The following is a 12,775-nucleotide window of genomic DNA, read 5'->3' as shown; positions in this document are numbered from 1 at the left end:
TAGTTAATTTAAAAATGCTTGTATGTAGTGTAGCATTTTATGCATACTCTCTCACAAGCATGGAAAACTATTAAACCTAAAATTGACTTCCTATTTAATCAAGGGAGGAGGCATCTTAAATGTTACAACCTAGGAGGTCACAATTGGATAAATCTGGCCCTGCTGCCCCCATAAGTCATTCGTGACTTGGTACTTATGTGAGGGGGGGGGGGGAAGGACTACCTTTACCTTCGTTTACTTTCCTAAACAAAGTGTTGCTGCCATTAAAATATGTCCTTTCAGTTTTTCTCACTGCTTTTCTACTTTTCCCAGCTGATGACTCCTTCAGGTATTTCTTCATCTTGACAAAGTTTAGTTTTTCTGAGGCCCTTACTTTTGAATGAACCCTCTCAACACCACACAATTCGGTGATCACCGGATGCCAGATGATCATCCACTATATCAGAAATACTGTACCCATTTGTAAGTGCCAGGTCCAGTATGCCCCCTCCTGTATGGGTTTCCATTACTGTTGCTAGAACAGTTCTCTGTGTAGAGAATACAGGATCTCTCTACTTCTGAATGACACCATAACATGGATGTCCCAATCAATATCCGGCATATTGAAATCACCAGTCAGTAGTACTTCCCCTTTCATAGCAATATTGTGAATGTCTTCGGTGAAATCTCTATCCACTTCTGTCTGTGGAGGCAGCCCTTGTATCACACCAATGAAAATAGATATTCCATTCCTTCTTTCCAGATTAACCCACAGTGCCACAAAATTCCTGCGATTCTGTTGCTTCAATATAATCTTTAACGTATAGCGCCACTCATTCTTTCTGTCTTCATATCCTATCCATTTTAATAGATTATAGCCCTGTATAACTTCATTCCGGTTATTTCTCTCCGTGAACCATATCACTGTGATTGCCACTAAATTCATGTCTGCTTCTGCCATCACAACTCCTAGATCCAGAACTTTATTTCCCATACTACAGGCATTAGTATACACATTTTTTCAGATGGTGCCCTTTTTTTCCCCATTACTGTCAGGTTCACTAGTCTGTAATTTCCTGGCTCACCCCTGGAGCACTTTTTAAAATGTGATATAGCAGGTCTGCACTATCATTGAATTCTTTCAGAAATCTGGGATGAATACCATCACTTTCCAGTGATTTGCTACTCTTTAGTTTGGAAAAGGTGCTAAAGCAAACTGAGTGTTTCAATCACTTGCTTCAGTTCCTCTGAATCAGTCCCTATAAACTAAAGAATGCGTCTTGCTGTGAATAGCTTCCCAATAGCCTGTGCAGTGCAACTTGAAACAAAGAATTAATATAGTTATTCTGCCTCTGTTACTTTTCATTCTATAATTAATTTTATTTTTCTTGCTTTTGATGTACTTGAAAAAGCGAATGTGCTGTGTCAGCATTAGCGCGCAGCTTAGTAAATGGGGGGGGGGGGGGAGTGTTATATTGGTACTTGATACGCATTGTGAATTGCAATTTAAAAAATGGTAAAAAGACAAATCAAGTTAAAAAAAAAGAGCCATATCAGACTGAGGATACCAGAAAAATAAAGCCTCCCCCTAAATATTCCAGTGCATTTCTATAGGAAAAGCAGTTCCAGTTTCTGCAGGTCATTGTCAAAAGCACATAGACTTACAAAGTTAAATAGTAACATATGTAACTTTGTAAGTCTATGTGCTTTGAAAATGAGCCTCTTAATATCTGAAACACAGCAGTTAGGGAACTGCACCTTTCAAACTGCCCTAGTCTAGTGGTTAGTGCAGTGGACTTTGATGCTGGGGAACTGAGTTCGATTCCCACTGCAGCTCCTTGTGACTCTGGGCAAGTGACTTAACCCTCCATTGCCCCTGGTACAAAATAAGTACCTGAATTATGTAAACCGCTTTGAATGTAGTTGCAAAAACCTCAGAAAGGCGGTATATCAAGTCCCATTTCCCTTTCCCTTCTGTATTCTCTCCATTGCAGCCACAGACAGAACCAATAAAAATACCCCCCCCAAAAAAACAAAAAACAAAAGGACAGACAAATGATACGCACACAGACATACAAACCATATATCTACTCTGCTTGTATCTCTAAAGGACACAATACAATAATTCTTTTAAGTTAAAATAAAAAGAATTGATGAAAACCTTTCATGATTCAGATAGTGCAGGAATAAAGTCATTTCATCATGTTTCTTTCTAGCCTGTGGTAGTATTTTTATTATTTATTTTTACAAGCTCTTAATATACTATTGTTGATGCCTTTGGGCAGGACAAAGTGGTTTACAATACTAAGCAGGAGGGAAAACAGGGAGGGGACAGCGTTGAAAAAATGGAGAAAGATGGGGGGTATAGAGGGGGAAATGGGACATCTTTACAAAAACTAGATATGTAAAAAAAATGTATTAATCTTGGGACAAATCAGGCATCAGTCAGGCAAAAGCTGTTAGCTGATCAGGTAAAACATTAAGCTGGAAGTACCGAGTTTTTACTTTAAGATCTGAAATCTTCTTAAACCATCACGTTTGGTGAATAAGGGGAGGCCTGGAAATGAGTGGACTGGCCACTCCACATGAGGGACATGACAGAATAAGTGCTGCACATTGATGAACAAGCAGAAAGTTCCATAACACAACATGAAATCTGACTAGAAGCCATTACGGAAAACAGTAACAGCAGACGTATAGAGGGCAGTGATTCCCAAACCTGTCCTGGGTGCTCCCCCGCCAGTCAAGTTTTCAGGATTTCCACAATCAGTATTCATGAGAGAGATTTGCAGGAAGTGGAGGCAGTGCATGCAAACATCTATCTCATGAATATTTATTGTAGAAATCCTGACACCTGACTGGTGGGAAGCCACTGGTATAGGGGCAACATAAAAGTCAGAACTGGGTGTGCACTGCACTGCAAAAGTGGGAGTAGAAACTCGAGGCATTAGGGAGGCTATTCCAGGGAGAAAACAGCGTGGAAAAAAAAAATCACAACACTGCAACAGAAGAGCAGAGAGTTTGTGGAGGAAGCGAGGGTGACTTCTAGCAGAGGTGGATGCAGAAAGAGAAAACAAGGTACCTTTCAATAAGCCCTGCCTCCAAAACTTAATATGGAAATGCAGTGCTGTAAAATAATTCTCATTTACTAAAAGCAATATGTTTTAACTGTGAACCTGTATGTTTCTTTCCAGAAAAGAACAACTTGTCCTTTATTGAAACATCAGCTTTGGACTCAACTAATGTAGAAGAAGCATTTAAAAATATTCTGACAGGTAAAGCCCCTTCCCGTATTGTAGTCTCTCTCCCCCACCCCTCGGGATCACACGCCAACAGGTGCAGTTCCTCTTCCTTGGGATCCTGCCCTGGCAGATCTCTCCGTGGGGTCACCTCTGACAGGGTAAATCTTCCCTCCATCCCTCAGGTCACGCTCTGACTGGTAAGGTGAACTGCTCAGTAACATTTTTCAAGGCTGACTGGTTACAGAAATGTGCAGCCTGATCCTGTTTATGTGCCTGCAGTTAACAGGTAAAAAAACTCATACCCTGTAATCTGTAAGAGCAAGACATTACAAACCTTTGGTTAATGTCGCACAGGACAACCTTCTGATTATCCTTAACAGGCCTCTCTCTATATGCTTACCCTATGCTTTATTTCTTATCAAGGGCTCACCATTCCTGCCTCTGCAGTCCCCGTCTGTTTAATATAGGGTTTCTTCTGCAGGAGACAGTTGAGACTAGGACATTCCTAATTCCTGTCCTTGGCTCAAGTACCAGAAAATGAACCTAAATTATTAGCATGCCTGAACTGTGCAAATTAGCCAGTTTCTTTAGACAAGAAGGTAATGAACCTTTGTTTTGACATTCTGAGAACCAGATCTTTGTGGACCAAAATGCTGCACTTCTAATTTAAAGAACACTATGTTAAAATGTACACAAATTACAGGGAAATACTTTTCTTTCCCCGCACCCCCCCCCCCACCCACCCACCTAGGCTTGGTGGTCATCCAAAGTCAGATGACTAGATGTCGTGAGTTCTGCAAAAAAATTAGCAAGATATGTAAATGGTTTTTAGTACTATTCATTTGGATGTCATCCACCAGTCCAATATTCCTAAGAGGAGAGCAAGTTCGATACAAACTAATACTCCCCTATATTGTGACATTGGGAAAGGTGACAACAAACCTTCTCTTACACAAATATTTTAATATTTAAGACTGGACATCTTCAGTTATTCTGATAACCAGCAATCAACCATACTATACTATCAGAGTTTTCTATACCGCTGTTTTTCAAATGAATTCAAAGTGGTTTAGAAGATACTCCAATAATAATGGAAGAATAGCATATCACATAAATTCACCAAAAACTTTAAAAAAAAGATTAAAATTCAAACAAAACATAAAATTGTTATTCAAATAAATTCGTTTTTAGCATTTTCCTAATACCTCCAACAGCTTTTTCTGATGCTGTTCAAACATGTGCTGGAACAGCGCAGGACTGGAAATGTAAACCTGCCACTAGCGTATATCTAAGAGCACAACATCATCTGGTCTGTCATTTGTAAAGTGTCCATACCAGATCCCACTGTTAATATACTATCATTAGCCCCAACAGTTTAAATGCTAGTGCCCATAAAAAAATAAATAAATAAACCTGTGGAGTCCATCCTTTCCTTGCTTATTATTATTATTATATTTTTTGGTTAAACTCTGCTGCAATATGTCCTGGCTGGGCAGCACTCAAAGTTCCTCCCCTAAGATCAGGATGGTTTGGGGGAAGGGGAAGAACCTGAGGCACACACACTGAGCCCACAGACCGAAGAGATAGGGGGACCTGGACCATCGAGTGTTATAGTCCAGAGCAATAAGTAGTCCAGAGCAATAAGTAGGCCGCACTGATCCTTGCCTCCTTCAGGATTTGCTTCCCCAACTTTCTTTAATTTAAAAGCTTTTTCCCATAAATGTAAACTAGAGCTCGCATTCCCGGATCTTAAGGCCCTAAATCTCTAGCAAACTTGACCCTCCTCAACTGGCCTGGGCTGCACAGGTTTATACACTCCTAGCATTTGCTGGAGACTGAGAAATACTGGTTGGCTGTGGACTGCACAGTACTCTTATTGTGTCACTTTGAAACCAATAGTTCTCAGTTTACAGCTGCCAGTAGGAGTGCGTACATCTGGACTGCTCTAGAGGAATGGACAATTTATAAAAATGATTTATCCAGATTAATGTGGTATTTGAAAACTACCCTCCCCCCTTCCTGTAGGTAAAAGTGTGCAATCATGGTTCTTTTACTTTATGTAACTGTCTGGATCTATTGTTTTGCTTTGACTGCAGCCACTGCCTTAGGTAACAGCCTACTCTTGCCTAACAGTTGGATCACGGAGAAAACAGGAGAATCAACTCTGCAGAAACACACAGGCAGCAAAGGTGATCCAGGGAATGAAGGACAGATGAAAGTTTGCCAAGAGCTGATGAAGAAAAAGCCGAAACGTGGCCAAGTTGGGTCCCTCCTGAATTAAAAAAAAACATTTTTGGCAAACTCTCCTCTGGCCTTCATTCCCTGGATCACCTTTGCTGTCTGTGCTGCCTGCTAACAGTTGGATCAGCCCTGAGTTTTAAATTTAAATCTGTGATCACTCAGTAGCTATTCACGCTCTGATCACTACCCGTCAAAAGCACCCTTCACATGCTTATATTCATGTGGCAGCAGTGACCAAGTGCAAGGTACTTTGAAAGTATTGTGCATTAATATTACCTCAAGTGCAAATGTACAAATAAGTACGAATCTCATCTGAATCATTTTAAATCTGAATTACATAAACCAGATTTTCATGGTGTCAGAGAAGCTAGTTTCCAGAATGGCACCTTTGGTAAACCCTAGTGAGGAATAGGCTGTACCTGGTCCTTCTCTCCAGTATGAATAAGGGTACCTCAGATGTCTAAAATTACAAAGGCATCAGATTACCATATTCTCAAAATAAGACAAACTGATCTGTCCATGGTATGCAGCGGTACTCTTGGGTAACCAAGCTTTTCAGGGGACTAGCAGGGAAGCACAGTGGGGTAGGGAGCATCAAAGTATCTGTTTCTCCTCAGTGATCACTTTTATCCTGATCCTTTTCTTTTGCAGAGATTTACCGCATAGTGTCACAGAAGCAGATTGCAGACCGCTCCGCCCACGACGAATCTCCTGGGAACAATGTGGTGGACATCAGTGTGCCTCCCACAACGGATGGACAGAAATCCAGCAAACTGCAGTGCTGCCAGAACCTGTGACTCATTAGCATCACTTTTTATCCCCTCATGCCGCCGCCTCTCATCCTCTCTGCCAGTGCTGGAATAACCCTGTACTGCCAGAACCTGTGGCTCTTTGGAAATGTTGCCTGTCTCGCTCGCTCTCTTATCTTGTCTGAAAGCATTGGACTAACACTATCGTGCTATCAAAAACTGTGACCAATTGGCACCACTGTTTCTGCCCATCTCCTCCCCCTCTTCTCATCCTGTGTACCAGCACCACAGTAACACTGCAGTGCTAGTAGAATGTGTAGCTCCGCGGTAGTGGTGTCCACCTGCACCTTTCGTTTTGTCTTCCAGCATTGGAGCAACACTGCAGTGCCACTGCTCCTTCTCCCCCATCTCTCATCAATGTTCACGTCTGTTAACGGTGGAATAGAACTACATGTCCTCCATAACAAAAACGTCACACCCTGCATCTGGAGTTCCTGTGAAAGCCCAGTCCGTTCTCGTTAAGAACACGCTGTGTTGAGCCTCACTGACATCTTTTTTTATCTAGCAGTTTTTCCAACCCAACTCTAGCTTAGCTGGAATCTTAGATCCAGTCCTGTGATTTTCTAAACTCAGTCCAATTGTATTCTAGGCACCATGAACCCTACTTACAGCAGAGACTAATATAAGAAAAGCAGAATTGGATCTGAGGCTCTGGCTGGCCTGGAGTAAAGTTAGCACCTCTTTCCCAATATGGCTGTACCCACAGGTCTGCAGTGAGGCCTAGCTGAGGTCTGGGAGCTGCACTGTGGCAGGCAGCTCATAAAGAACAAACATTATAAAGAACAAACAATTCCAGTGCTGCCAACCAAGGCTTCTAAGTCATGAAATTTCACTCCAGTCCTAGTTCTCTGCCTGTCATCTCAGTGCTTGCAACAAAGCCCAGAATCCATTAAAACAGAAGGTTTGTAAGATGACCTGGAGTGAGGTTGGCTGCACAATTTCTAACCTCTCTGTTTTGGTTTTGAACCACAACTGGATCCTGAACCTAAGTGAAATAAAAATAAGCTGTGATAGAAATGGTTGCTGCTCGTTTTTATGATATCTTCTGAGATTGTGTGGGACACCCTCTGGCCTAGTTCAACATATGGCCAGAAGGTAACAACTTATAACATATTAACATAGTAAATTATGCCACCTACATGGTCCATTCAGTCCTCCCAATAAGGCAGCCAGAGACACACCCACCACTAGGCAGGTTACACTCCTTCATGATTAAACACTAGCAGGGGCGGCCCGACCCAACCATTAGGCCACCAGAGGCAGGGGCATCAGTGAGCACTTTTCTGGGAGCAATATCTTCCCCCTTTCTTCCTCCACCCTGTTCCCCAAGTTTACCTTCTTTTTACATTTTTTAAAAGTCATCAGCAGTAATTCCCATATGCTGCCCTGCCGCCGGCACCTGCCTCTTCACTTTACTATGGCCCACCTCTTTGATGTAACTTCCTGTTTCCTTAGAGGCAGCTTCAGTAGAGAAGAGGCCATTTCCGGCGGCAGGGCAGCATATGGGAATCGCTGCCGCTTTTTGGAAAATAGAGAAAAAAAAGGTAAACTCAGGGAAGGGAGTGGAAGAAGGAAGGGAGAGATGCCAGAACTTGGCCCGGGGGGTGGGATGGGGGGGGGGGGGGGGTGGCATCTTGCCGGGCTGCATCTGAGCATTAGTATAGCAAAAAGGGCAGTCAGCAATTCACTACCATGCTAACCCCATATAGACTGTTATGTAAGATACAATCTTGGAACACAGTACCACAACAGTATGCCAATAGTCAGAAGAGTGGTCTTAGTTTTATGACTGCAGCATAGTTACATTCATTAATACATGATTAAACCAACAATCCAACAACATTGCTATTTCAACCTTAAGATGTTTTCCTTCCCCCAACCAATGAGCCTCCAGTGGAAGCCAATGGAGGCGAGACATGATCTGACTTTTTTATGCGTTGTACCTGTCTTGGCCTGTCAAAACCCCTTGTTGCAAGTTGTTTGATTCTTCATAGTCAGTTGGTTATCTAAAATAATCCCTAATACCTTCAAAGAAGATTCCAACACAAAATGAGAACCCATGATTGATAAAAGATCTAATAGCCGGTTCTATCAAAGGGGGTGAAAAACATTGAATCTTTGTCTTATTGGTATTTAATTTCAATTTATACCGAGCAGCCCACTGTTCCATCAAATTGAAATATGTAGCTATCTCTTCAATACCTGCATCCATAGAACTTTATAACTGAAAAATTATCGTAATATCATCTGCATAAAGATATAGATGATCCTTAGCTAAATCAAACAACTTCCCCAGGGTTGTCATTAAAACATTAAAAAGTATGGGGGATGGGGAGACCCCTGGGGAACTCCAACCGGAGAGGTCCAGGGGACAGATTCTTGATCTCCTATATTGACCTGATAAACCCTCCTTCAAAGAGAACGATCAAACCACTAAAGGAACGTACTCATTACCCCAAAGCTATCTAAAACTCCTATCAAAATAGAGTGGTCCACCAGGTCAAATGCTGCAGATAAATCAAATTGCAGCAAAATGACCTGGTGGCCACAAGGCAATGTTGATCTAATTTGACCACCTGAAATTTGCTTTTCCTTACTAGACTGCTACAGGACTCACTAAATCCATCCACAATAATAGAATACAATTTTTAAAAAACTGAACCCTCAACTATCACAAGGAAAGTCATAGACTTTTAAAGAAACCTCTAAGGGGTTCACTATCACAGGCTTCTGCCAGGCTGTAAAAACAGTAGTGGGAAACAACTCCATGAACAGAGAGAAAAAACCACTACTGAAAAAAACTGCCACTGGCGCTTGGGGAATAAAGTGTGTGCTGCACTCAAAAAATAAATGCCACTTATCCCGTAGTTCCCATGAACAGAGCTGAAGCGAAGATTTAAACTGCTACTTAGCTTGAAGATGAAATCTGTAACTTCAATCCCATCACGACGCAATGTATCCAGAAATTCTAATTGTTTCCAAGCTCTAGTCCAACAAACCCTGACAAAGGGCCCCCTTGTTTCACATAGCTGCTTCAGGAGGAGGAACTGTAGTAGACAATGCGAGTGGCTCAAGATGGCAATGAGCCTACTTAACAAACGTTGACTCCCAGCATCCAATCAGCTAAGCTTGCAAATTTAAAGGTCCAGTATCCCCTAGGGAGAAATCAGTAGGCCTCAATAAAATGCGTCCCATTCTATAGGTCCATGAAGTCCAGTTGGACTTACTTTATTGAGTCTATAGATCCACCGTTGTTCACTTTGCCGAAGGAGTTTGGAAATGTTACATCCTACATTTATTGCAACTTGATCTATGCCCATACATTTAAAAGATCCTTAAATTGATGCTGGTGCTCCACACAGTGTTTCACCATGGGAGCTGCCAGCTGCTGAGTAGTAATGCAATGCTTATGTTCTGCCAATATAATTTTCAAAGCCTGTTTGATTTGTCTTATGTACAACAAACCACATGCACCACAAATCATGTAGATGACTCCTTTGGACTAGCATATTGAAGAACATCCTTTAGTAAAATGTCACCCCAGTTACATGGAAATTGACCTGCCTCCAAATGGTCTATTGTAGTATAGAGTCAGATTTTAAAAGATGGGATGGCAGCACTTAACACCGTTCTTGAAGAAATATCTAACTTACAACAGGATTTCGACAATTTATCATGACAATGACAAGGAAAACTCCTTCATACTTGGCATCATAAAAGTTGACCAGACTCAATCTGCTGGTACAACTACTTCTGCAGCATCTATATTTACTAACTGCAAAGAGACTTTAGAAAATAATGTTAATTGATTCAGGAGAAGCTTAATTTTCTCCTGAAAAAGTTTTGTGAAATCATTTGCTGTTGGGTCAAACAAAGGATCCAGTCGCAAGGCCGATGACAATTCTGGCTTATCTGAGTTAACAATTTGAAACAATTGTCTAGTATTTGAAGTTGCAGAAACAATTACGAGTCTCAATACTCACATTTTGCCTTTAAAATACTGGCCTTATAATTTCTTACCACTTTTCTCCATTCTGCTCTAACACACACATCCTGGGTTTTAGACCAGCAATGTTCCAATTGATGACACTGCTGTCTCAAATCTGAAAGGTTAGAGTTAAACCAGGGAGCATGCACCCTAGGAAATCGTACCTTCTCTGTGAGGGGGGCTATTTGATCAAGTACATCTAAAGCATGTTTCTTCCACCTGACAAAGGGCTGTTTATCATCTCCTCCAGTCTCCAAACTATAAGTAAGCTGACTCCAAAATAAACTGGAGTCAATCTTTCCCCTAGACCTAAAACATCTCCTACCCCCAGAGACTAATTTAGTCTGACTGTCCTCCAGGGGCGGATTGACAGTGATCTGGGCCTCCAAGTAGAAAGGGCCGTTGAGGGGCCTGCTGCCCCCACCTTTGTTTCCAGCATCTCCCTGCACGCCACCCCCCCCCCCCCCCGGGCCTAGCTTGAAGAGCCCTCGTGTCTAGTGTTCTCTTTGTGAGGCAGGAAAGAACCCCACTCTTACTTGCCCATTGCTGCTGCTCTACCTGGAGACGCCACTGCTTCTTCTCCGGTGTGCTATTGGGGCTCAGCAAACATGTTATATTTGGTAAAATTTGTTAGTATTTTTGTGAGCTGTATTTGGTATGTTTATGTGCTTTTCTATTACCATATTATTACAATTGTTTTATATCGATTTTATATGTACACCGCTTTTATGGTATGTCCTTGGGTGGTTAATCAAATAAATGTACCTCTGAACCTTTATTGATGGCTGCCAAGACTTCCTGTGGCACTCGCAGGTCTCTGCAGTCTCTCAGCAGCCATTTTGAAGATGTGTTGGTGCCGGATATAGCAACGCAGCGGGCAGGAAAGAGTGAGGTTCTATCTTGCCCCCAAAGAGGCCACTAGACCACCAGGGCCCTTTAAAGTAGGCCCAGGGAGGGCCCACTGAGGCTCAGGGGGCTGTATTATGCAGGGAAGGGGGGGGGGGAGAAGAGAGGCAATGGTCCTCCCAGCCCCTCTGGGCCCTCGGGCACTGCCTGGTTGCCTGTATGGGTCAGTCCACCCCGCTATCTGCTTTCCAAACAAGAATTCCAAATAATGGTCTGACCACACAATTTGAGACCAAACTGAGTTTGCAACAATTATCTAAACTTCCCCCCCATAAAAGCCAAAAAATCAAGTTGATGAATGTAATTGAGAAGCATTATAGAAAGTCAAACCCCCACATTTCCCCCTATAAAATAGGGGAAAAATCCCTGAATAGCACTTGTGAAGGTTCATGATGCCAGAACCTATAAGCTGGGGAGAATCAGAAAAAGGGACGGGGGACTTGATATACTGCCTTTCTGAGGTTTTTTTTTGCAACTACATTCAAAGCGGTTTACATATATTCAGGTACTTATTTTGTACCAGGGGCAATGGAGGGTTAACTGACTTGCCCAGAGTCACAAGGAGCTGCAGTGGGAATTGAACTCAGCTCCCCAGGATCAAAGTCCACTGCACTAACCACTAGGCTACTCCTCCACTATCTGGGAGTCAGATTGGGATCCTGGAAAACAAAATGTAATTTTCCTGCTGAAGCTGAGCCCTCAGAAATGTATTTGTTTATTTAAATAATTTATATTGTACCAGGGGCGTAGCTACGGGTGGGCCTGGCTGGGCCCAGGCCCACCCAATTTCAGCCCAGGTCCGCCCAGCGCCAGCCCCAGCTCCCATTGCCGGCCACTGCTGCTTTTCCTGTTGAGCAGCAGGGCCGGCGCTACAAAAAGAAGAAGCGCTAACGGCGCTAAGGACGAAAAATGTTTAAAAAAAAAAGCGCGGCAACGGCAGGCATGGTTTTGGCAGCCTTGAGGCATTGGCTGCTGGCTCGCAGGCTCCTCCCGTCTCCTACGTCACTGCCCCAGGGGGAGTAACGTAAGAGATGGGAGGAGCCTGCGAGCCAGCAGCCAATGCCTCAAGGCTGCCTAGACAGTGCCTGCCGGTGCCACACTTTTTTTTTTTAACATTTTTCGTCCTTAGTGCCATTAGCGCTTCTTCTTTTTGTAGCGCCGGCCCTGCTGCTCAACAGGAAAAGCAGCAGTGGCCGGCAATGGGAGCTGGCGCTGGCATGCAGGGCGGGCCTCGTCGAGGAAAAGAGAAAAGAGGGAAAACATGGAAGGATGGGGAGAAAAAGAGGGAAAACAGATGGAAGGATGGGGAGAAAAAGAGGGAAAACAGATGGAAGGATGGCAGAGAAAGAGGGAAACGGAAGGATGGCAGAGAATGAGGGAAAACATGGAAGGATGGGGAGAAAGAGGGAAAACATGGAAGGATGGGGAGAAAAGAGGGAAAACAGATGGAAGGATGGCAGAGAAAGAGGGAAACAGATGGAAGGATGGAAGAGAATGAGGGAAAACATGGAAGGATGGGGAGAAAGAGGGAAAACAGATGGAAGGATGGGGAGAAAAGATAGAAAACAGATGGAAGGATGGCAGAGAAAGAGGGAAAACAGATGGAAGGA

At 43.0% G+C, this 12,775-nt stretch overlaps 1 protein-coding gene across 1 annotated transcript in view; it reads left to right on the top strand.

Moving 5' to 3' along the window:
* The window catches only part of LOC115480275 (ras-related protein Rab-11B), a 73,387-nt gene extending 66,105 nt beyond the window's left edge, over positions 1-7,282 (top strand). The window contains exons 4-5 of the mRNA XM_030218822.1: positions 3,174-3,254; positions 6,114-7,282. Coding sequence (XP_030074682.1) covers positions 3,174-3,254; positions 6,114-6,259 — 227 coding nt within the window. The 3' untranslated portion in view covers positions 6,260-7,282. The remainder of the gene's footprint in view (positions 1-3,173; positions 3,255-6,113) is intronic.
* The last annotated feature ends 5,493 nt before the right edge of the window (positions 7,283-12,775 follow it).

Source organism: Microcaecilia unicolor, chromosome 11 (assembly GCF_901765095.1).
Source record: "Microcaecilia unicolor chromosome 11, aMicUni1.1, whole genome shotgun sequence".
In the NCBI taxonomy this organism is placed as follows: Eukaryota; Metazoa; Chordata; class Amphibia; order Gymnophiona; family Siphonopidae; genus Microcaecilia; species Microcaecilia unicolor.
Note: the sequence above shows the minus strand (reverse complement) of the source record. Positions and strands in the feature narration are given on the sequence as shown.